The sequence below is a fragment of the Heloderma suspectum genome, chromosome 1 (genome assembly GCF_057233095.1).
Source record: "Heloderma suspectum isolate Gila_16-S chromosome 1, 16-S_ref, whole genome shotgun sequence".
Lineage (NCBI taxonomy): Eukaryota > Metazoa > Chordata > Lepidosauria > Squamata > Helodermatidae > Heloderma > Heloderma suspectum.
Window position 1 is genome coordinate 165,798,330 of NC_139458.1, and position 24,329 is coordinate 165,822,658.

The 24,329-nt window shown below is 43.1% G+C and overlaps 1 protein-coding gene across 1 annotated transcript in view; it reads right to left on the reverse strand.

The window, feature by feature from the left end:
- The window catches only part of LRP1B (LDL receptor related protein 1B), a 1,474,154-nt gene that overhangs the window by 14,166 nt on the left and 1,435,659 nt on the right, over positions 1-24,329 (reverse strand). The window contains exons 89-90 of the mRNA XM_084809602.1: positions 5,975-6,051; positions 2,247-2,337 (exon numbers count right to left, since the gene is read on the reverse strand). Coding sequence (XP_084665728.1) covers positions 2,247-2,337; positions 5,975-6,051 — 168 coding nt within the window. The remainder of the gene's footprint in view (positions 1-2,246; positions 2,338-5,974; positions 6,052-24,329) is intronic.

The window sequence follows — 24,329 nt, forward strand, 5'->3', positions numbered from 1 at the left end:
TTATGGGCCACCATCCTGTACAGTTCTGAATCTCCCTGTCAGTTCAACATATCAACTTGGATGTCTAATTGCCATATCAAATGCAACATATCCAAAGCAGAACTACTTTTCTTTCCTCCCAAGCCTTTCTCTTCTCAATCCCTCTCCATATCCTTTGACACCATCATCATTCTCCTTGTTGCCATGCATACAACATGGCATTATTTTTATTTGTATCTATCCTTTGTGCACTACATTCCAAAGTCATGTTAATTCTTCCTGTACAGCAGTGCAAAAAAATCTACCCACTCGTCTTTGTTCCTATGGACAAAACTCTAACCCATGCACAGGTAATCTTCCACCTTGCCTGAAGCAACCTTCTCTCTGGCTTTCATACCTCAGTCCTCTCACCTCCCTTCAAAACTCCACCAGCAAAATCATACAAATAATTCATCTGTTCATAATTCAGACCATGTGATTCCTATCTTCAGTTTCCTTCACTGTTTTTTGTATTCCTTATATCTAGCACAATGCCTTATCTTTCACTTTTAACACTATGTATAGCCTTGTTTCTCGTTATCTTGCTGCCTGTGATCTCTGCTCTTCCTCTCCAATGCCATTAGCCTCAGTTGAGCAAAATAAACAAAATCTCCTGCTCCTTTAAATGGCCATGCCTATTCTCTCTCGCTGCTGTGGCAGCGGCACTTTTCTCCTTCCTCTGTGAACATGCATGTCAAATCCCACCTCAAAATCAACCTTTTCAATGTGACCTTTGGTTTATCTCCAAAATCTTTTCCAACGGCAGTCAGTTTTTAAGTAAGTGTATCCGCATTTGCTCACATTCATCCATCTCTACCACTGTCTGTTCCTACTCTTCCTCTATTGTATATTTTAGATTCTAAGCTTCTTGGGGGAAGGGACCTGTCAATTTTTGTCTGTAAAACTGTATAACATGCTATATGTATGCATGATGGGGCTAAATACATAACAAGAACATCCATTCAATGTGATTTCTGCCTAAAACCATTCCAGGAAACTGCTTATTCCCATGTCTGTTTTAGCAGTTTCTTATACTTTCAAAATCAGCTAATAGTCATGCAGTTTAAATAACTTTAAAGTTAAAAAATCAGTCCTCTACAGAGAGGTGATAAATAACTAGAAACTAATTTACATAATTGTAGAATAATTATATATCCCAAGTAATTATATATCCCATTATAAACTGACAGATAAACTTTTACAATGTGCACTGTGTTTTCATCAGTCACACATTCCTAATGTGATTTATATTTCAGTGAGGGGAAAATTATTAATTTGCCACTCATACGTACATGTTTATGTATCTTCATCATGAAAAACATTTATTCAGAATTTTTTTAAATGCACAGAATTACTTATATGTACTAATAATATATATCAGGAAACAGTAGCGTGGATCCAGCGTCTTCCTTTATGGATGGAAGAGATCCTTCCGTCCATAGAAAGCTTCTTATCTAGTGGAGCATTTCCACTGGCAGAAGGGGGGAGGAGGCAGTCTTTGTCGATTTCCCCCTACCCCTCCAGGGAACAGTGGAGGTGGTGATGATAGGGGTTACAGATGGATGGGGGAGTTGGCATATATTACCTCCCTCCCTTTCCACTCGCAGGTTCATTCTGAGTGGAATTCCACTCAGGGAATGCTCCCACAATGTAAAAGGAAGCTGGATCCAACTCAGTGCAGTTAAAAATGAAGGATATGATCCCTTCAGTGTGCAACTTTGTGCTTCTGAGTGGGTGTTCTCATAGGGCACTACTGCACTTCTCATACAGGGATTTAGTGATCCCATTCCTTCTCAGTGCTGGCTGCTGTTATGGCAGCATGAGAAGCCTGCATTGCAGGAACCTGGAGAAAAGTGGAACAACCCACATGCAAACTGATAGGCAATTAGATACCCTTGTTACCAACTGGCAACATTCTACATGAGATGGGTCTGCAGTTTGGTGCCACCAGTATGCTGATGATACCCAACTGCTTTGTGGCATGCTTCCAAATGAAGTATTTAGCATCATGTGCAGTTTAGCCTGGAATTAGGATTTCAGATTAGTTCCATATTGCATAGGAAATGGAGTCACAGCCATAGTTAGGTCCATTCTTTCCCCTTCATCTTCAGAGCTGTGTGTAGGTATCTGCTTTACAGCATCTTCACTATATTGAATTAACCTTGTGTATGATATTCTTTCTTGGACATAATTGTACACACACACACACACTTGAAGAAATTCCTTACCTTCGCTTTCTTTTACAAAGGAGCAAGCCTATTACCAAAGTAGTAATCAAGGTCACCAAGAGGACGAGAGGAACAATGATTGCAATGCTTCCTGCAATAAATAATAGAAACAGCTTTGATTACTGCAAAGCTATCAGCTGGCAAGAAAAGTTTAAGAAATACCTCTGCAAACCTACTAGCATGCAATTTTTGTTTTAAGAAATATCTTAAGAACATAAGAAGAGCCATGCTGGATCAGACCAAGGGTCCATTTAGTCCAGTATTCTGTTCACACAGTGGCCAACCAGCTGCCCACGGGAAACCCACAAGCAGGACATGAGTGCAATAGCACCCTCCCACCCATGTTCCCCAGCAACTGGTGTACACAGGCATATTGCCTCTGATACTGGAGGTAGCATATAGCCATCAGGACTAATAGCCATTGATAGCCTTATCCTCTATGGATTTGCCCAATCCTCTTTTAAAGCTATCCAGTGTGGTCTCCGTCACTACATCTTGTGGAAGTGAATTCCATAGTTTAACTATATGCTGTATGAAGAAGTACTTCCTTTTATCTGTCCTCAATCTCCCACCAATCAGTTTCATGGGATGACCCTGGTTTCTAGTACTATGAGAGAGGGAGAAAAATGTCTCCCCCTATCCACTTTCTCCAACCATGCATAATTTTGTACACCTCTGTCATGTCTCCCCTTACCCTCCTTTTTTCCAAGCTAAACAATCCGAGCTGCTGTAACCTTTCATCATCGGGGAGTCACTCCAGCCCTTTGTTCATTTTAGTTGCCTTTTTCTGCACTATCAAGTTTTAAGAAAGAGATGGGGTAATACTGACTGAATTGGATATTCCATGCAATGTTCATTATATTCAAATGTTCTGCTTCTAAACAAATTAACAATGCAATCAGCATATGGGTTAAAATAAATGGAGGAAGGAATAAAAACAATACTGTGGTTGGGGTCTACTACCGACCACCCAACTATGAAGAAGATATAGATGATGCTTCCCCAAAGCAATTTGCAAATGTTTCAAGGAAGCATGAAGTAGTAGTAATGGGGGACTTTAATTACCCTGATATCTGTTGGGAGACATACTAAGCATGGGCTCTTCATGAAATTCCTGACTTGCCTTGCTAGCCTATCGCGTGAAAAACCGCAGACGCCATTTGCAGCCGTAAAGCCATTTACAGCTGCATTTAGCTTAATCTAAGAGCTTTACGGCTGCAAATGGCATAGTGGATGCCATTTGCGTCTGGAGTCAGTCAGCCTCAGTCAGTGATACGGCAATGGCGGCCGTATTGCTGGTGCTCCAGAGCTGGCCGGTGGCTCCGCAGAATCGCCACGGAGCAGAGCCAGCCGGCGAGGATTCGAGAGAGAGGGATGGATCATCTCCCCACAAGGGCGGATTCCCTGGAGGAGCAGCAGGTAGGGAATCCGCCCATCCCTATCTCCGCCATGCTTGTCGGGCCACCTTCCCCTACCCTGAGCCGTCATCGAGTGCCGTTCCTGCGGTCACCATTTTGTGGAAAAAAAATGGCACCTCGGGATCTTCTGTAAATGCAATATTGTGCACATAGGGCAGTAAAGGCCCCATCTGCATAATATTACAGGCAGTGGAGGGGCTCCATTCGCTTACGTTAGATTATCAAAGTGCTCCTTGCAAAAATTGGGGGGAGGAACGTCACCCCCCACTATGGGTCCTCGGGGCAACAGGACCCATGGCGAAGAGGGTGGATTCCCCACTCCTACGCACTGCTTGATCTATGGAGTGATCACTGGAAAGCAGCATGGGTTTGTCAAGAATAAGACCTGCCAAACTAATCTTATTTATTTTTCAAAATGTCCTTAGTAGATTATGGAAATACTGTGGACATGATATATCTTGACTTCAGTGAAGCAGTTAACAAAGTGTCGCACGATATTCGAATTAGCAAGCTAGTTAAGTGTCGGTAAGATGTCACTACTGCTAGGTGGATCCACATCTGGCTGGAGAAATGTATTCAAAGAGTACACATCAGTGGTTCGTCATCAAATTAAAGGGAGGGATGAAGCATATACCCTGTACTCATCAACCTGTACCCTGGGCCCTGTACTCATCAACATTTTTATTAATGACTTGGAGAAAGAGGGGAACATTTATCAAATTTGCAGATGACACAACATTGGGTGGGATCGCTAATACCTTAGAAGATAAAAACAAAATTCAAAATAATGTTAATAAGTTAGGAAACTGGGTAGAATAACAGAATGAAATTTAACAGAGACAAGTGCAAAGTTCTTCATTTAGGAGAAAGAAACTGAATGCAGAGGTATAAAATGGGGGATACCTGGCACTTGGCAATAGTACGTATGAAAAGGAACTTGGAGTTATAACTGATTACAAGCTGAGTATGAGTCAGCAGTGTGATGTGGCTTTCCTGCCCCTCCTCCCCATGACAACTCCTTCTACACAGAAGGTCGGACTCTGCTGAATCGGGGGGGGGGGTAGTGGTGCAAGAGTAAGGGATGGTCCCCAAAAATCAGGCAGAGGCACCTCTGTGGGTGGAAAGATCCATATATATATATATATATATATATATATACACACACACACACACACACATACGAAATATATATATTTCTCTGTATGTCCTCAGGACAGCTGAAAATTCACTTTACTATTCTGTCCAAGCCTGCCTGTTGTCCCTGACATCCTTCCTTAAGACCCACTACTTTATTGAACCACCTAATTTCACTTTATCTGCTATTTCACAAATAAGCTGGAGAATTTTGAGAGGTCATTTGTGCACAGCTGTAACTTAACCAAATACCACTCTGCTAATCATAAAACATGCCAAACATGTTTTATGTTGCTAAAACAATTTGTTTGACTTTACTTTTTCACACCCTGGAATAATAATTAATTCACTTTTAAGTAGTAATGATTAAACACTGATAAGTTTGAATGGGGCAAATCTCCCCAATCCAGTTAGAGACTATACAGATGCAGAATGTAGTTTCTACATGTATATTTCTAACTGCATATGTATTTCTAACCCTGTTCGCAGTAGCCTGTGCTGGGCTAAAGCCCCTTCTGGTTACAGAAGAGGGTCTTCCATAAACAGAAGTACTCCTTTCTTTAATGAAATGGCACCTATAGATACCAAAGCTGATGACAATATTCACAGACACATTGCATTGGTTGAAATTAGGTCCTGCTTTAATTAATGGGACAAGTTAGCCACTATTTAAGCAGCAGGGAGGAACTAACTTAGTCTGGATGCAACCCAATGTGTGTTTTCTTACCTTTAAAGTTTTCTGTGAATGTGATCCACTCTAACTTTCTACCCTCACTTCTGAAACATCTCAACCTTAGTCTCAACCACCCAAAAATCTTCTGCTACCTTGAACAATTCCATTCCTTTTTGATACTTATTGTTATGGAACTATCTTTGATAACAGCTACATGGTGCCCTTTCTCCTTAAATCCTAATTTTCCATTACTCCTTTGGTTGAACTTTTCACCCCCACCCTAACTGAGACGAAGTATAAGTACATGTAACTATATTTGCTCAATATTTGCCACCTTTCCTTCTTCCCCTCCCCGTTTATTATTTCCTAACTGTTTCACATCAGAGCTGCCCATAAGTGCAAAAGAACAAGCAAAGGACAATAAACCAAACATTATCAAAATATAATGGGAATATTAAATACCAGCTTAAATGCTATTAACATTGTTATTAAAAAGAACTTACTTGTACTCATATTATCAGATTTGCTGCTCTTGGGAGCTGGCCTTTCACACTGTGTACCTGACCAGTTGGTGGAGCATCTAAAATAAATAACCCAATTAAGATAACAAAATTAACTCATAGCCATGAATCATACAAATCTATGAAATAGGTTAGACACAACCCACATGAATGAACAACCAAGCCATGTTCCAGAGTGAACAAGATTTGCCTCTATTATAGTGTAATGACACTAACAGTCTGAATATTCATTTCTTTGGTATTTAACAAAAATATAAAACACAATTGATATAATTGTGTTGTAATACAACAATGCTAGTTTGTGCGGTTAACATAAAACTTCAAAAAAAGCCAAATTCAACAGCTAGATATAAAGGTTCTTAATACTAGAGACCACTGCCATTAAACATTCACAAACCAGGAAGTATTAATGCTAGTTATAAAACTGCTTTCATTTTAGTATTGTCTTCAGCAGCTTCTACAAAATGTTCCAATTTAAATGTATTGACTTTCGATTAACAGCAGCATCAAAATAGCAATCCTTGATGTACAGTCTGGTTACATAAGCAATTATTTCTGTTCTTGTGCAATAATTGTGCTTTTGTGACAGACAAATAGAAATGAAAAGTTTTATTAAATGAAAAATATTCTAGTTTGGGACAAACTTTTTGAAATGAGGCCCTTGTTATGTTAGGGCTGCATTGTTTTAGTAGATTAGTTAGCTTAATTGATTTAAAAAACTGATATAAAAATGGGTCCCAATTCATTGGCAAGACTATTTTTAAAAATCTTAATACCTCTTCTAAGGTGGTGCCTGCTGAGACACATGCATACATCATCAGGCAAATCACAACTTCTACCTTCTTTGAACTTCAACCTAAAACTTTTTTACTTGGAATAAAACCTACTAATTTCTAGAACCCTTAATTCCAAGTAAGAATGCTAAGGATCACAGCCTTTGAGAGAAATCTGATTGCTACTACTTTTTTTATTTTAACTTCCTTCAAATATATGTCAGGTCTGAGAAACAAGAACAAGTTCACCTTAGAAGGAAGCCTATGATCTGCATATCCATTGCCCCACCAGGCTGCTGCCAGGAGGGCAGGAGGAGCGACAGAGGCAATTTTCACTTCTCCATTCTGCCTTTGATTTTTTCCCCTCTGGACAGGCTTTTGAGCCTATCTGGAGAAGGTGCTTGGGTGAGGGCTGGGCCAGGGCTGGAGAGGCCATAGGATTTCTTGTATCCTGGCCTGTCTTCTCCCCTCCTCCCAGAATACTCCCTGTTCTCTCCCCCATGAGGCTCCATTTGTGACCTTGGGAAGCAGCTGGTGTGGTTCTTTCCATGGCAGCTACTGAGGGGACAGGGGAGGGGTATTGGAACTCAGAGTCTCCCTCCCAAGTTTGTAGCAGTGTCTACAGCCTCGGGAGAGGGACTCCGAAAAATCCTATGGTCCTTGGGATGCTCTCCCAGGATTGCTCTCCTAATTATTCATAGAATAATCCCTACTTCTTTTTTTATATTCATGAAACACTGAAATTTCATAAAATTAATTTGTTGTTCAAAGTTGTTATATAACTTTATTACATATGCTTCTCACTAAAGATCATACATAATATTAATGCAAAAGACACTCAGCCATGGCCCCAGAAAATCCGTTGCAGTGAAAATAACCTAATTAATATAAGATTTTCCCAAGGTTTCCTTATAAGGTGCTTTCTACTCAGTGCTAACCCTCTCCATTTAGGATAGTTTTGGTGGTGAGTGCTTACAGAAATGAAGGCAAAATGGGGCTATAGAAAATCAAGATGGAGGTCAACATCCTCCTGAGGTTTACAGTACAAAAAATCTTTAGGTGAACCCCCCCGCCGAGGACTGAGCATGCTCATGGTCACAGAATATTGACTATCAGGAGAAAGGTGGGCAGAAAAAACTGGAAGGTAGAACAGAATGCCCTATTTGAGCTCCTTGCCAGCTTCTGGGGTCCCCAATGTTTTGGGGCCCAAGGGCACATTTAGAATTTTGGAAAAGTATCATGAGCACCACCACAAGATGACTGGGAGAGGGGTGGCCAGTCAAAGTTTTGGGAGCACACACTCCTTTCTCTGTGTGTGTGCACATGCAAGTTCTATCTGTGTGCATGTAGTTTCTCAAGCTGCTTGCTTTCTCTGCTTTCTTGCTCTCTCTCTCTCTCTCTCTGCTCTTTTGCTCTTTGGCTGCTTATTCTTGGATTCTCTCACTCTCAGGCTGCTTGCTTTCTCCCAGACTGCTTGCTTTCTCTGCTTTCTTGCTCTCTCTCTGCTTTCTTGGTCTCTCTCTGGCTGCGTGGTCTCTCTCCTGCACACATAACTTTCACTCATAGCTCTTCCACATCTCATGGCCCCCAGGAGATCCCCTGACAGCCGCTGCAGCGTTTCACAAGATCTTGTAACCGATGTGAAATCTCATGGCAACCACCTCCTTGCCCAACATTATGCAGAGGTGGAGCAGGTGCCATGGCATATCTGCAGAGGCACAGTGGCATCTGTGGGTGCCACACTGGGCATCACCAATTTACAGTACCCTGGAGGAAGGCACGGCTGTCTGGCAGGAGCTGAACAGGAGCATTCCTGCAAGAAAGTGAGGATACACTGCAACATTTTGTTGCAGGTCTGACTGGCAGGTTACATATTTCCATATAACTACTGATAATACTAGGAAGACATAATTCACACAAAATATCATATTATAATTACTGCTCTAATATCTTGATAGTTTAACCTTTATACACATATCACTTCAGAACACATAGAGAGTCAGACAGCATAGTATCTATGTCATAGCCTTTAAATGGAATTGCTTATTATATGCAAAAACTGTCCATTTCAAGACATAAGACAACTTAGCGTAATGACACTTTTTGTTCAGTAACTAGACGACATTTCAAAACATTTCATAAAAAACCAGACCACATTTCTCACTTAATGTACCTCTTATAAACTGCAGCAAATGCACAGAACAAGTGGACTTGTTACATAGCACAAGTCCAGATTGTGAAACTACCGCCAGAGGTTGCTCCAATCAGAGAAACAAACATGTGCTCAAAATGGCTGCTTTCACTGCAACCACAGGTATTGTGCTTGTGCCAAAAGAAGAAAATGTTTCCAATTGCTTCAGAAGTACATAAGAAAACATCATGTTCGGGATAGTACAAAGATTTCTATGGTGTTTCCTGTAGCTGGATAAGTACATAAGAAAATGTGCATAGTCTGGACAGTAGAAACATTTGCTATAATTAATAAGTACTTGCTGCAATTTATAAGAGTCTCCTTTTCATGAAATAGATTGAAATAGTGTCTAGTTACAGAACACATTATAGAACAAGTGTCTAGTTACAGAAACACTATGCTTTCACGACATGAAATGGACAGGTTTCTCATGTAATAGGCAATTCTGTTGAAAGGCTAAAACATACAGAAACTGTTCCTGCCTGGCACTGAAAAAATATCATTAATGAAGTATAATGATTTCTATATTTGTACTGGAAGAGAGAATTATGGTTTAGTGATGACTTGCAGTCATGACATGGTCCTGCATTGCTCTACCCTCATGACCTCTGTCACTCACAGGATGGAACTGGGATGTAGGCTCTTTGGCTGCAGTCTGTGGCCAGGAAGAAAGTGTGCCACTCACAGTCCCTATAGACCTTGTAGACAAGTATGGGAACAGCACAGAGGAACCTTAGATATGGCTAAGTATGACAACTTGCACAGAAATAATGGCACAAGAGATGTGAAGAAAATGTTAATTCCACTACTGAAGTGTCTGGCAGTGTGAAAAGGTATTTAGGTAAGTGCCTGAAGCCAACTGGAATAGAGACGTAACATGCTTCAGACCATGCAGGCACATATGATTATGAGAATGTCTGACACAGAACTCAGAGGTAATCCAGTCAACTATTCTAGTAAGAGGAGGAAGACAGACAGAGAAGGCAACTCTGTAACAAGCATTAATCCTTCCTACACATCATGGATAATAGAAGACAGGTATTCTGTCTGCCACTACCAGACAACCCCCCCCCCCTCCCTGGCTTTACGTGGAAAAGGAAAGAGCTAGATAGCTTTAATATTTAATTTATTAAGAGAACAAAAAATCATTACCACATAGTATCCCATAGAGGCAATCATCTTAGTATTTAGTTTGATGCCATATGCATCTGTGGTATTTTTCATCAATTATCTGTTAATTGTATTGCTTGTTCAAGGTCATGAAAGAAAACAAAATGTGGAAAATGCTCCAATGCAACTGAATTTACAAATGTTGATGATACATATACATTTCCTCAGGGAAAGAAGCTTCATTACAGCCAAAACAGAAGGTGTCATAATGTATTATTAAACGTTATGTTCAGCTGAACCTGCCTATTTTTAGCACACAGTAAACTACACATTTGATCAGTTTAGCATAACAAAGCAGTTTAAAAACAACTGTGTTCTCATTCTTGCTTACTTGCATAAAAAGTTACCATTAATATAGTAAGTATAGTAAGTAAGTTGGTGGTTCTCCTGACCAGATGGAAGTTGCTCAACCTGTTCTGGATGGAGTTGCACTCCCCCTGAAGGAGCAGGTTCATAGCTTGGGGGTCGTCTTGGAGTCATCTTTGTCACTTGAGGCTCAAGAAGCCTCAGTGGCGTGGAGTGCTTTCTACCAACTTCAGTTGGTGGACCAGCTACACCCTATCTGGACAGGGATAACCTGGCTTCAGTTGTCTATGCTCTGGTAACCTCCAAGTTAGATTACTGTAATGCGCTCAGTGTGGGGCTGCCTTTGAAGATGGTTCAGATGCTGCAGCTTGTGCAAAATGTGGCAGCCAGACTGATAACAGGGACAAGATGGTCTGAACATATAACATAGATTCTGGCCCGCTTGCACTGGCTGCCTGTTTGTTTCCAAGCCCGATTCAGGATGCTGGTTCTGACCAATAAAGCCTTATGAGGCTCGAGACCAGCATACCTGATGGAATGCCTCTCCCAGCATGAACTGACCCGTGCATTACACTCTGCACCCAAGGACATTTAAGGAATGATCTCTCCAACAAGGCCCACCCGCTGCTAACATTGTTATCTTTTGGTGCCAGGTTAAAACTGCCCTCTTCTCTCAGGCATTTGGCAGCATATAATAATGACTTTTTGGATCAGGTCCTGGAATTGTTTTAAATTGTTTTAGATATATGTTGTTGTTGGTGGTGTGTATGCTATGTGTTTTCTTACCTGAATTTTTTAAATACTTTATATAATGTACATTAATAGTTTTTAATTTTTCTGAACCTCTCAGAGAGCTTCAGCTATGGGGTGGTATATAAATATAATAATAAGGTGGTATATAAATATAATAATAAATGAAATGAAATTATCAGTTATTATAAATACATTTGTTTAATTTAAACTAATAATGAAGGTGCTTGCTATCATTTGTCACAATGTGATCACCCCTTCCCTATTTGCATCGCTGAATCTCTCTTTCAAGCATGTTATCTGCTAGCAAAACATGCCTGCCCTTAGCATCTAGTCTGTTTCTATCTTCTGTAGAGAAATGCAGTTTTTATATAGTTTTTAAGACTCCACAGTATCATCATAAGGGAGTTTAAAAATGAATCTGTTCTGTATTGTATAGAGGTTTTTCTTACACATTGTATCCCATGGTATCATTCCACTAGCGCAAAACTTCTACTGCTTGTAGAAACCCCATTCTCATCCTTACTCAAGTGTCAAATCCAGTACTTTGATTCTGCTTCAAGCCAATGTGCAAGCTGTTGTGTAAAGAATTTCACAAGGCATTGCACAAGCTCATTATGATGTCATTGGGCGAGGTGTTGCTTGCAGCAGTTATGCTTGTTGTTATGCTTGTGCAACTGCTAATGGAACAATGCCAACTCTTGTAATTTTTCTCCTAGCATAATGTTGGATAGAGCCCTGAAAGCATTTTCTTAAGTGTATTGATCTAAATAAAAAGTGAAATATGTATTGTTGCCATATATAGTGTTCTGTAAATCAGTCATTGCCCAAAACTAATAGGTTGTTTCCTTTATTACAGTTTTTCTTAACGGGAATGATAAAGAATAGCATAGAGAGGATTGCAATGAGTTCTTCTTGTGTTGCATGAGTGTGTTTAGGGGAGGGAGAGAGGAGAAGGCACTGATATTCTATTTCTCAGGCCCACAAAATAGGCCTGGCTCTAACTCAGCTAACTATTGGCCAGTAATTAGAAATAACAAAGTTTTATGAGAGATACTGGGTATATAGAGTTGTTTTTGAGAAGGTACACAATGAATAAGGCAGTACCTCTATTTTCCATATCTTTTCACTATAATAACTTTTATACTGCATAGAGAGTTCTCTCTAAATTTGAAAGGCTGCACAATCTTTTCTGAGTTAGAATTTGGTCCATTTTTTAAAAAATGTTTATATGAATTTTTTAGAAGTCTTTACAAATAAAAAGTAGGTTTTAAAAGCATTGTATTACTTACTGTATCTCGTATTTATATGGGGCAGTTTTTGTTGGTAATGTATGCATGTTTGAGGTAAGCAGATTCATTACTAAGGGGGGGGGAAGCTGTGGGTTGGACCCAGACTTGCCCTTCTGCACACTGAAAGGAGCAAGATCCAGCAGACTCTCTGCTAGAGGAAGGGGGAGGAATTGTTTGCTGATTCCTCTTTCCCTCTACATCCCCCATACCGGCTCACAGGCTGTTCTGGCCCCGACTCTCCAAAACAACTTTTTGGGTGGCACAGGGACTGAAAGGTAAAGGGGAATAGATGAAAGTCACCTTCCCCTTCTTCCAATGGGAGTGTTCTGTGGGTTGAGTTTGCTCACAGGTAGTCTGGATTCAACCCCGTGTAAATACTTTGGCACTCTATGTCATTTTTTTAATTTTATATTAAAACAAAATTAAATTAAAAATAAATACAATACAATACAATATATTAAAACATAGCCTTTGTTTTCAGTCACATTGAGTTGGATTGAATGGTTCCCTTCCTTTAATGCAAGAAGCTTCCTCTGGACTACATGTTAATGTTGAAGCATCATAAATTATGGATACATTTCATTCTTGGCTAAAAGCTGTACATTTGAAAGGGCCAGGCTTTGCCAAATTCAGAGTTTTTAGGTGATACATTAATTTTAAAAGTTTGCTTTTACCTTTTTTTATAAAGTTGTTATGGTTCAATATACAGCAGAGTAGGGTCTCTCAAAAGAATCCATTTGTTGACATTTCTAAGAAATGTTTAAAACTATAAAAGTGATAAACTGATAGTAATAGCTGTTTTAAAGCTGCCATTTCTTTATTTAAAATCATTTCTAGGCTGCCTTTAGGGGTGGAGCTCTCCTAAGGTAACATACAAGATAAAATCCATACAGAACAAGTACAATAAAAATTCAATAAATACATATTCAATCAAAGTTCCATAAAAAAGTGCTTACCAATTTAAAAAATCAATAAAAACAGATTTTACCATTAAAAAACCAGCAGCCCGAGACACTGCCAGAAGGCCAGTGAAAACAGGTGAGTCTTCAGAGCTTTCCTGAAGAAGGGGCCCAACGAACCTCCAATGGAAGCTGATTCTAGAGGTGCGGAGATGGCTGTCTCTCTTGTACTCACCAGCCTAACTGCCCTTGGTGACAGGCAAGCGAGGAGGGCCTCTGTTGATGACCTCACAGTGTGAGCAGGTTGATATAGGAGAAGACGGTGCTCCAAATAACTTGGGCCCAACCCAGCTTTTTAAATTGGGCTTGGAAATGCACTGGTAGACAGGGCAGCTAGTGCAGTATTGGTGTCACATGAGCCGACCAACCGGCCCTCACCAATACCCAGGCAGCCACATCCTGCACCATTTCGAGTTTCTGGATTGTCTTCAAAGGCATGCCAACCTGGATGTCACCCAAGCATGAATAACTGAGGCAAGATTCTTCCTCTCTAGGCAGGTCACAACTGGCATACCAGCCTAAGTACTGATAAAAAGTACTCCTGGACACTGTCACCACATGATATTCACCAATTAGCACCAAGTCCAGGAGCACCTCCAAACTGCACACTTGGTCTTTCAGGGGCAATATACAGCCCTATCCAGACCAGGACCAGCTATAATCTCCTGTCAAGATTATTCAGCTCCCTATCCACTACTGCCATCTTACCTGGATTAAATTTCATCTTGTTCACCCTCATCCATACCAAAACTGCCTCCAGACACTATTTCAGGCATTCAACAGCCTCCCTAGGATCATTAGATGGAAATGAAAGGTACACCTGAGTATCATTTGCATACTAATTGCACTTTAGCCCAAACGTTTGAATGACTTCCCCAGTGGTTTCATGTAGATCTTGAAAAGCATAAGCTGGAAAATGCAGCACTCTGCAGGCCAATTGCTCTAGGGCGAAGCAGGTCCCCAAGCACAACCTTCTGAGACCATCCAGGAAGAACTGAAACCTCCTAAATGATCTAGAAGGATACCATGGTCAATGATATCAAAAGCCACTGAAAGCCAATTCTATTTTCACTTAGTTGGCAGTAAGTCCATTGAACTTAGTGATAGTTCCTAGAAAACAAGGATTTTAACTGAACGTTATTACATGGAAAAATTAACATACAATAGAAGATATCTGTGTATGGATGCCTTTTCCAACTGGCAAGGAAAGCCAGTATATAGAAAACTTGTTTTCAAAGAAGAAGAGAATCCATAAAGGTTAGAAGGGGAACAGGAAAAGCGAAGCCTCCTAAATGCTTCCTTTTTCCTGTTACCCTTCTAACTTGAGTTCCTGTTTTCTGTATCTTCTGGAAGGCATTCCAAGGCCTTCAGGTTAGTCACTCTCTCTGGACAACAGGTTCTAATTAAATCAATCCTCTCAAGAAGGAGGGGCTATCCTGCCTTCCCCCGACCAAACTGGAAAAGCTAGGTAACCCATCTTTCCCGAGCAGGCAACCCAAGAAAAATAGTGAAAATAACACTGTCTCAAAGCGCATCAAGCGCCAGCTGTAGAACAACAAAAAATAACAGACCAACAGAACACAGGGGACAGATAGGAACTAGCCCAGGAGACCCTACCTACCACTCTCACATGTACAGCGAGGCAAAAGCCTGAGGAGAAGATCACTCGTCCACCAATAATGGGTGGGTGAAATGCCCTCCAGAAATTCAAACAAATTCATTGTGAGATATTTCCTTTTCTCCTGTACCTTCTGGAGGTCATTCCAAGACTGTTGGGATATTAAAACAAAAACAAAAACAGTACCATCCCTGGGTGGGAGTACAGTGGACCAACTAACGCATGTGCACCCTCTGCAAAACCCCTGCACCAAAGAAAGCATCCTCAGAAGAAAAGACATCAATCTTATGATGGTTAGTATACGTGTGCAAGGAAGCCTAGGTAGCACTGCATGTACATTTCTTCCATGAAAGTGTTACCCCTGAAAGCTGCCTTAGTGGCTGTTCCCCTGAGAGAATGCACCATGATCCCTCAACTGGAAGATTTCTGTCGAGAATAGTAGGAGGCCAAGTGAATATATTCTCTCAACCACCTACAAAGCTCTGAGGCAGAAAACTTCCTGCCCAGAGTATTATCCTGGACCTGGACATAAGCCTCATATTTTTCAGTGGGGCCATCCACTTCAGATAAAAATGGACAACCAATTTATGCCAGGTTTTTTCATGAGGATGTGCTGGCTTGGGACAAGAGGAAGGTAATGGAAAACAGAATTAACTTTAGGCAGAAAAAAGGGTCCATTCTAAGAACTACTTTGTCCTAATGAAACACACAAAGTTGAGGATGAGAAGACAATGCCTCCAACTCTGAAATTCACCTGGCCAATATAACCACCACCAAGAAAACACTTTTGAGCTTAATGACCTTGAAAGGACAGATGGGAGGAGTTTTCAAAGAGTCTTAAGCACCCAGTTCAGTTTCCATGTGGGAAACCTATGAATAGTAGGGGAATTAATGAGTGCTGCTTGTCTGAGGCGCCTCCGAACATGGGGGTGAGTGGTGAAGGATCTCCTTCTTCTGCACCTGAGTACAGTATTCAAGACTGCAGCCTGGCAGTCTTAAGCCATAATACTGAGAAGCTTGAGGGGGCCAGCCTAAAGAAACTCCAGAATTCCTGACAGGTTCTGTCTCAGGACTCTACCTGAGGTCTGGCACCAGGAAAGGAAGGCCTTCAAGTGCTGTTGTATTCAAAACTTCTTTGGAGTAGCCCAAGTGGCAGAGCTATTGACACTCAGCCTCAAGGCAGTCAGACAGAACATCTTAGGATGAGGGTGAACTATAGGGCCCTGAGATAGAAGGTCCCTGTAGCATGGAAGTCACCAGCTCTTCCAAACAGACAGGTTCACCAGGTCCGGGAATCTGGACCAATGTGGCTCCACTAGAATCACCTCTGCTGATAACACCTATATCTTCAGAAGGGCTTGTAGAATCCGCGTAACAAGAGAGAACATGTATATTAACACCTTGGGTACCTATTCCAGCCACCTCTTGAAAGGGATGGCTTGACAGGAACTCCTCCACTTGACCATTTTCTGGAGTTACGAACAATCCATTCTTGGTAGGCTGAACCACTCTGACAGCTGCCTAGAGACTTATGACTGGATTCTCCATTCCGAGTCCTGTTCTGTCTCCCTGCTCAGCCAGTCTCTGATTTTCTCAGGGTCAACATGGCTACCTTTGCTTTTTTTTTTTGCTGGATTATGACTGCTTAAAGTGTTCCCAGAAAAATAGCTTACAAAGACAGAGTGATAAAAATCAATAAAATTAGGTGATACTAATTTATCAGTTATCAGTACTTTATATAAATAGATAAGGGCCTGAATTCAAAGGGCCATGCACAGTGTTCTGTGCATGACTGACGCAGCCCCTTTGCCCCTGAAAAGTCATGAAAGTTAAGGGACACTCCAGAGTGGCATTTGATATAGCACACAGGGCTGTAGCCAGGTGGGAAAATTAGTTGCCATTTTCTATGTACATACAGAAACACTTTACACATGCACACAGGCCTCTTTGGTTCCTGAAAAAAGCCAAAAGCAAAGGCGTAGATGTTTGTGAACTGTCCAGAGAGCTTTGACTACTGGCCGGTATAGAAATGTGATAGAGAGATAGATAAAGAGAAAGATAGTTAGACAGACAGAAAGGATGTTTAATTCAATGAAAACAATTGCAACGTGTTTCGGAGCCACAGGTCCTTCTTCAAGGCAACTACAATGCAGTGGATGTTTATTCCTCAGATGCCTGTCTCCTATGTCAGACATAGCATAGAAGATGGGCATCTGAGGAGTGAACACCACCTGCTACGTTATAATTGCCCTGAAGAAGGACCTCAAGCTCTGAAATGCGTTGGAATTGTTTTCATTGAATTAAACATCCTTTTTGTCTACACTTTTCTTTTGGCTTTTTTGGCATTCCTTGTGGGGTTCCCTTTTTGTTTGCATCTTTGGTTCCTCACCAATATTTGATTGACCTAAGCTTACAAATCTAAAACAAAAAAACAGATATTATTCAGGGATCACAAATGGAAATACAGATGAATAGAAAAAGAATAAGAAAAGGTTTTAACCCTTGCTCAGTTCATCCTGCAGCACTGAAAGCCTCACAATAGAGAGTCATGTTTCGTTATGCCTAGCCTTTCTGCAATGTGCAACATTAAAGTGGCGTTTATAACAGTTATGTTTTGTCTATATTTATGATTCATTTATATCTGGATTATCCACTGATTATGTAGATTAAGGCTACAATCCCATATCCACTTACCTGGGAGTAAGCCCCATTGAACTCTGTGAGATTTACTTCTAAATAGACATGCATAGGACTGTGCTGTAAAATAATGTTCTATTTTCTATTATATTGGTTAACTAATGCCTGTCTTGTTTAGTCTTTACCTTTTCTTCACATCTGAAGTTATTTGATTTATTTAGGATGAAATGGCTTAGAACAAAATGATATGAACTGGTTAATGAAATGATAATGATGATGTTTTATAAAACAATTGTAGTATTTATAAGGGAGAGCGATCTAATAAGGTTCTTTTCCCCCTGGATTATCTTGGGTTCCCATACAATTTTCAGATCAGATGAACCCTTTCTGTGATCTTCATCTTCAGTATCTTCAAAGTGTCCATACCTCTGCTCTTAGTGGACCAGCAGTCATTTCCTTCACCCCCAAATGACCCAGCAGCAGTGTTGCTCTCAGCCATTTTGCAGAGGAAAAACATGGTAGTTGCCATGTTTTTGTGGTGGTCGTCAAGTGTTTCCCCGAAAAACACTGCATCTGGGTTAGCTGGGGATGCAGGAAATGGGAACTGGCCTGCTGAGAGCAGAACTGTGTTATTGTCATCACTGCTACTACAAGTGGTAGTGAAATAAAGTTCTTTAAATGTTAAAACATGCAGAATGCGACCACCCGAGTGTTGGTAGGGGTGAGGCGATCACATCATATAATGTCTGTACTGGGCCAGCTGCCCCAGTTATTGGTGTGTTTCCAAGCCAAGTTTCAAGTATTTTGACCTTTAAAGCCTTAAGCAGCTTGGGACCAAATTACTTGAACGACAGCCTTAGTCTAAGATCAGCATCAGAGGCCCCTCTCACTTGCCCAGCTTTGAGGGCAGTTAGATAGGTGAGTACATGAGAGAGCACCCTTTCCACAGTGGCCTCGTCACACTAGGGATGTCAGAGGAATCTGTTTGGGAGGTGGAGCTTGGTGAGTCTCCCCAGACTCTGACCCAACATCCGCCAGCTGGCTTGATGCAGACCTTGCCGGGTCAGTCCAGCGGGTGAATTTTCACCCTTTTGCACAGCAGCCGTGGAGAAGGGTGGGATGAGAGTGCTATGGCCCATGATGCTCCCCTCGCAGTCTCACCCTCCCACTGCTGCTGCCACCATGCAACTGTCATCCCACACTCTCACTCTGCTGGAGTTGGCCCTGGCAGAGAGAGAAGGATGACGGTTGTGCTGCGCAGCACAGCGGAAGAGCAAGAGGGGAGCATTCCTCTCCCACTCTTCTTCCGTGCTGCTGCCACCATGTTCCCTGCATTCCTGCCAGTTGCAGGGATGGAGGGAATGTTGCGGTGGCTGCCCCCAACCCAGAATGTGTGCAAGTTCCTGGATTTTAGGGGGCAGGCCCCTCGCTCACCTCACAAGGGCAAGCTGAGCTGGGGGTAGTGTGGGAATCTGAAGGCCCTAAAACAACCAGTTTCCCACACAACAGCCATCCTACCTCACACCTAGGCTATGGAATAAATTGCCATTGGGAGTTCACCAGGCCCTATCATCGCAGGCTTTTAGGAGGGCTCTGAAGGGTTTTTCTACACAAGGCATTTATTGTGCACTTGTCATTCCCTACTCACAGTTGTTTACAGGTTCTTTAGAAAACGTCATGACCCTCCAGTTTCGCTAACCAGAACTTTTGGCAAGGCTTTAGAAAAGGAAAATGCGGCATTTAATTGTAAAAGTGAAAGGAAGCATGATTTCCTCTTGTGTCTTTGCATTGTTCCTCTATACCACTGTGCCACTTAGAGGCTATGTAGCAGGAAAGGAAAGGCTCCTCATGTAGTGGATCTCAATTCTGCGATGAAACCAAAAGTAGATGCGGTGGATTAAAAGCCGATTAACAGCCTCAAAACAGTAGGTTCTGTCTTATGCTGGTGTTTGTTGTTTATTGGAATGTTTGCTGTTTTTTTTTTATTAATGCAACAGTTTTTTTATTATATGAATTTTATTGTTATACTCAGCCTTGGGAGGGCTCTTGCCCTGAAAGGTGCCCTAGAAATATTTTAAATAAATAAGCAAGAAAGCTATCCAGCCCACCACTACAAAGCTGAAGGGTGAATTACAGAGCACCCCCACACCTCCATTGGAGAAACGGCTCCCAAATTTGCAACCCATGAACATTTCCATGAGATTTGACTTTGAGGGCTATTTTAGCACAATCCTAGCTAACATGGTGAAAATATATATAACAAAATCCACTGAGAAAATTTTTAAATCTGTGTAGTTTAGAAGCATACATCTAAACAATAAAAGGGAATACAATATTATTGTGCTGAAAAAATCTAGCCATACTGTTAGAAAAAAAAGGAGACTCCATAACTGTTGGCGTCTCAAGTTACGTAAGAGCCCGAGTGGCGGGAAAATATAGGCAGAGCAAAAAGGGAATCATACTGACGCGCTCATGACTAACAGCTTGGTAAGCTGATAGTGACTGTTTATTGGATAGTGACTTAGTGAGCCGATGTACTAACTGTTTCATTGGTTACTGGTAAGAACAATAGAAGTGATATGATATAAAGGGCTTTTGCACACGTGTCTCGGGGTCCAGACTGCTCTGCACCCGTTTTGCAAAACGTTCAATAAAATAGTGTTGGATCCACTGCTGCCTGCCTGGCATCCTTTTCTTCTAAACCGAAAGCAAGGACTTTTTATCTAACAATTTGGTGCCGTGACTCGGATCCTGCTTCGGGGCGCGTCCCCTTCGCGCTGAGCTGAGGGGCCACGGAGGAGAAGTGGCCACAGGCGGTTGTTTTACACTGCCTTCTCCACACGACGGTGGCGGCAACCAACACCAGAGGAAGAGGGAGACGTGATCACTCCTTTTAGGCACCGGCAGTGGATCAATAAGCAGCTGGACGCAGCTGCGGGCGGGACAGAAGAGGCTCTTGGGGTAAGTGAAACAGCTTACATTAGGGGATAAACGCGGGACGGTGGTGTGTTTGTGATTGTGTGAGACGCCTACGGGCGAAGCGAGTGGGGAGCCCCGATCTGCATTTCCTTACCCCGGAGACGGGCTAGGTCAGAGGAGGGCGAAGCGCAAGAATTGCTGATTGAAATTCCCACCGTCATGGGCGGGTCCCAATCTAAGTCTGCGAAGAAGTCCCATATGCCCTTGGAGTGTTGTTTGCACAATTGGTCACGTTTTAAGCAGGATTATGGAACTAAGATGACAAAGGATCGTCTTGTCTTTTTTTGCACCCGGGAATGGCCAATATTAGAACCCAAATGGCCACCCGAGGGGTCTTTTGACCCAACCTTTGTATCTGATGTGCAAACAATAGTAGCACAGAGGGGAAGTTGGGACCAGTTCCCTTATATTGATTCGTGGGCAACTTGTGTGCCCCTTGGTGGCAGGCCCGCTCCGTGGGTTGTACAATGCATGTCCCTTGCCCTTCCCATGGTGGTCAAAAGGAAACCGCCAAAAGAAGGACCACCCAGGGTCGTGGCCACGGCACCGGAGGACCTACTGCTTCCTCCTCCCTACGGGACAACCATCGCAGGGCGACCACGCCCGTTGCAACCACCACCCTCTTCTGAGGGGCCCGCCCAGCGGTTAGATGCCCCCGAGAAGGACCCCTCTCATGAAATAGTACCAGAGGACCCCACCCCTCTAGTTGAACGCCGGGACACTCTCCAAGATCGTCTATATTCCCTAGAGGAAAGATTGGAGGTCCTACAGAGAGAAGCAAAAGGGGGACCTAACTACAACCTGCGAAAGGACCCCCAACCACCGGTGAAGTTCACCTTCCCCATCAGAGAAGTCCCCGACCCTACCGCCCAACATCCTCAAGGGACGATGTTTGTTTATGTCTCATTCACAACATCTGATTTGTATAATTGGAAACAATTTAACCCCTCCTTTGAAGAGGATCCCGGGCCACTCCTGTCTCTGATGGAGAATGTGAGGCTTACTCACAACCCCACATGGGACGATACACAAGTGCTATTGAACACTTGTTTTCTCAGCCAAAAGCCAACCATCCTTGCGGGGGCACGAGCCAAGTATAGGGAGGAAAATCCCCAGGCAACTGAGGAGGAGACGGCGGAGGTTCTGCCCACAGGGCGACCCAATTGGGGGGTGGCCACAGCGGCACATAGACGCTTACATGCTGACTATTTTCGACTCATTTTAGCAGGCATGAAGCAAGCCGCGAGAAGGGCCCCCAATTTGCAAAAAGTCCTGACTCTAAAGCAAGACAAAAACGAACCTCCTGCTGTTTTCCTCCAAAGGCTGAGGGAAGCCTTCGCTAAATATACTGACATTGACTTGAATGATCCAAATAATTTAAGGATCCTCACAACTCAGTTCGTGGGAAATAGCTGCCAGGACATCAGAAAGAAGTTGCAAAAAGTTGAAGGAGGGTTGGCAGCTGACCTAGGAGTTTTAGTTGAAGTAGCTCAAAAGGTTTATGAGAGGCGAGAAGAAGAAGAAGGAAAAGAAAAAGACCAGAGGCAGGCCAAGCTCCTTGCTGCAGTTCTTAAACCTGACAAAGAGGGAGCTAGAAAGGGGAGGAAAGGGGGAAGGAAAGGATCTCCCCTGGGGAAAGATCAATGTGCCTTTTGTAAGAAAATGGGGCACTGGAAGCGTGACTGTGAGGCTTTGAAGCAGAAAGAGAGAGGGGAAAATACGGGAGGAGCAGAGAGAGTTCTGTATGAACAGGAAAGAGATTAGGACAGACCGGGGCCCGGCCCCCTCTTAGCCGTCTCTGAGGCAAGACGGGACCCCATGGTCAAAATAAAGGTTGGGGGCCGCTCCTACAAAGCCCTTGTGGACACAGGGGCCGCCCTGTCCGTCCTACCCCTCAGTGAGCCCCCAACGGGAGGTGGGGGGTTCACCACCATAATGGGGGTCGAGGGAAGGGCAACCCAAGTGCCCCTCTCTCGTCCCCTGTTCACCAAGGTTGGGAAAACACACCTAGAACATGCATTTGTCTGTACCCCCTCCTGTCCGGTGGCATTGCTAGGGAGGGACTTATTGACTAAACTCCAAATTGAGATTGCTTTTACTCCTGATGGAAGGATGGAGATACAGCTCCCTAAACAGCAGAGTAGTAACTACCAAATGGCCCTTTTGAAGGTTGCAGAAGAATCCACCCCAGAGGCCACCGAGGACTGGAGCCTAATAGAAAACAGAGTCAACCCTCTACCTTGGGCCGGGATTGGAGGGGCCTCTCGTGCCAAGTCGGTAGCACCATACAAAATTCCCCTCAAGGAGGGAGCAAGGCCTGTTCATGTGAAACAGTATCCCCTTTCCCGCCAAGGAAAGGAGGGTCTACAACCAGTAATAACAAAGCTCCAAGAAGAAGGCCGGCTCATTGAGATAATGTCCCCCTATAACACACCCATCATCGCTGTGCCAAAAAGGGGAGGGGGGGCAAGGGCTACCGCTTAGTGCAAGACCTCCGTCTCATTAATCAGCAGATCAAGGCCCCCCATCCTGTGGTCCCCAACCCACACACCCTCCTTGTAGGAATTCCGGAAGAGCACGCCTGGTTCACTGTCATAGACCTAAAAGACGCCTTTTTCAGCATCCCCCTCCACCCTGATTCAAGGCCTTTGTTCGCCTTTGAAGGGGAAAGCCCAGAGGGGGGGTCAAAAGTTCAATTAGCATGGACAGTCATCCCTCAGGGGCTCAATCTCTCACCGGTCGTCTTTGGCCAGCAGCTCCAAAAGGATCTCGAACCCTGGGTCCAGCAGCACTCAGAGGTGCATCTCCTCCAGTACTGTGACGACCTCCTGATTTCAGCCAAGTCCAAGAATGCGTGCCTGAGTGGGACGGTTTCCCCCCTCAACTATCTAGCGGGGGGGGGGTATAAAGTGTCAAAAGAAAAAGTACAGTTGGCCCAACCAACTGTAAAATTCCTAGGCTACCACGTAACTAAAGGGACTCGGAGCCTAGGGCAAGAAAGAGTCGAAGTCATCCGTGACACTCCTGTCCCTAAGTCCCCCCGCGAATTGAGGGCCTACCTGGGGTTGACCAGATTCTGCCGACTATGGATAGCAAACTATGGGGAGACAGCGCGGCCGCTGTATGAGGCGCTGCAGAAAGATAGACTGGATAAATGGAAATGGACTAAGGAAATGAATAAGTCTTTTCTCAGTCTTAAAGCTGCTCTTGTGTCACCACCTGCTCTAGCCATACCAAATCCCATCCGGCCATTTAGACTTTATGTGCATGAAAATAAGGGCATAGCTTCGGGAGTGCTTTGCCAGCGAAAAGGGCCCTCTTGGAGACCAGTGGGATATTATTACAAGGTCCTAGATGTCGTAGCACGAGGATGGCCAAGTTGCCTGAGGGCAGTAGTGGCAACAGCTCTGATCTGTACCGAAGCCGAGAAAATGACGATGGGACGACCCATTGAAGTTTGGGTGCCGCATGGAGTGCCACAAATTTTGGGATCAGGAGGAGGAAGCAAATTTCTCAACCCAGCCCGGCATTCCCAATATGAAATAGGTTTACTAACAAACGAAAACCTCACTTTTAAGGCTTGCTCTAGCTTTAATATCGCCTAGGGGTGGACGAAAGTCACTTACCTGTCCTCGAAGGACGTTCACGGTGGGGGGGAGGCG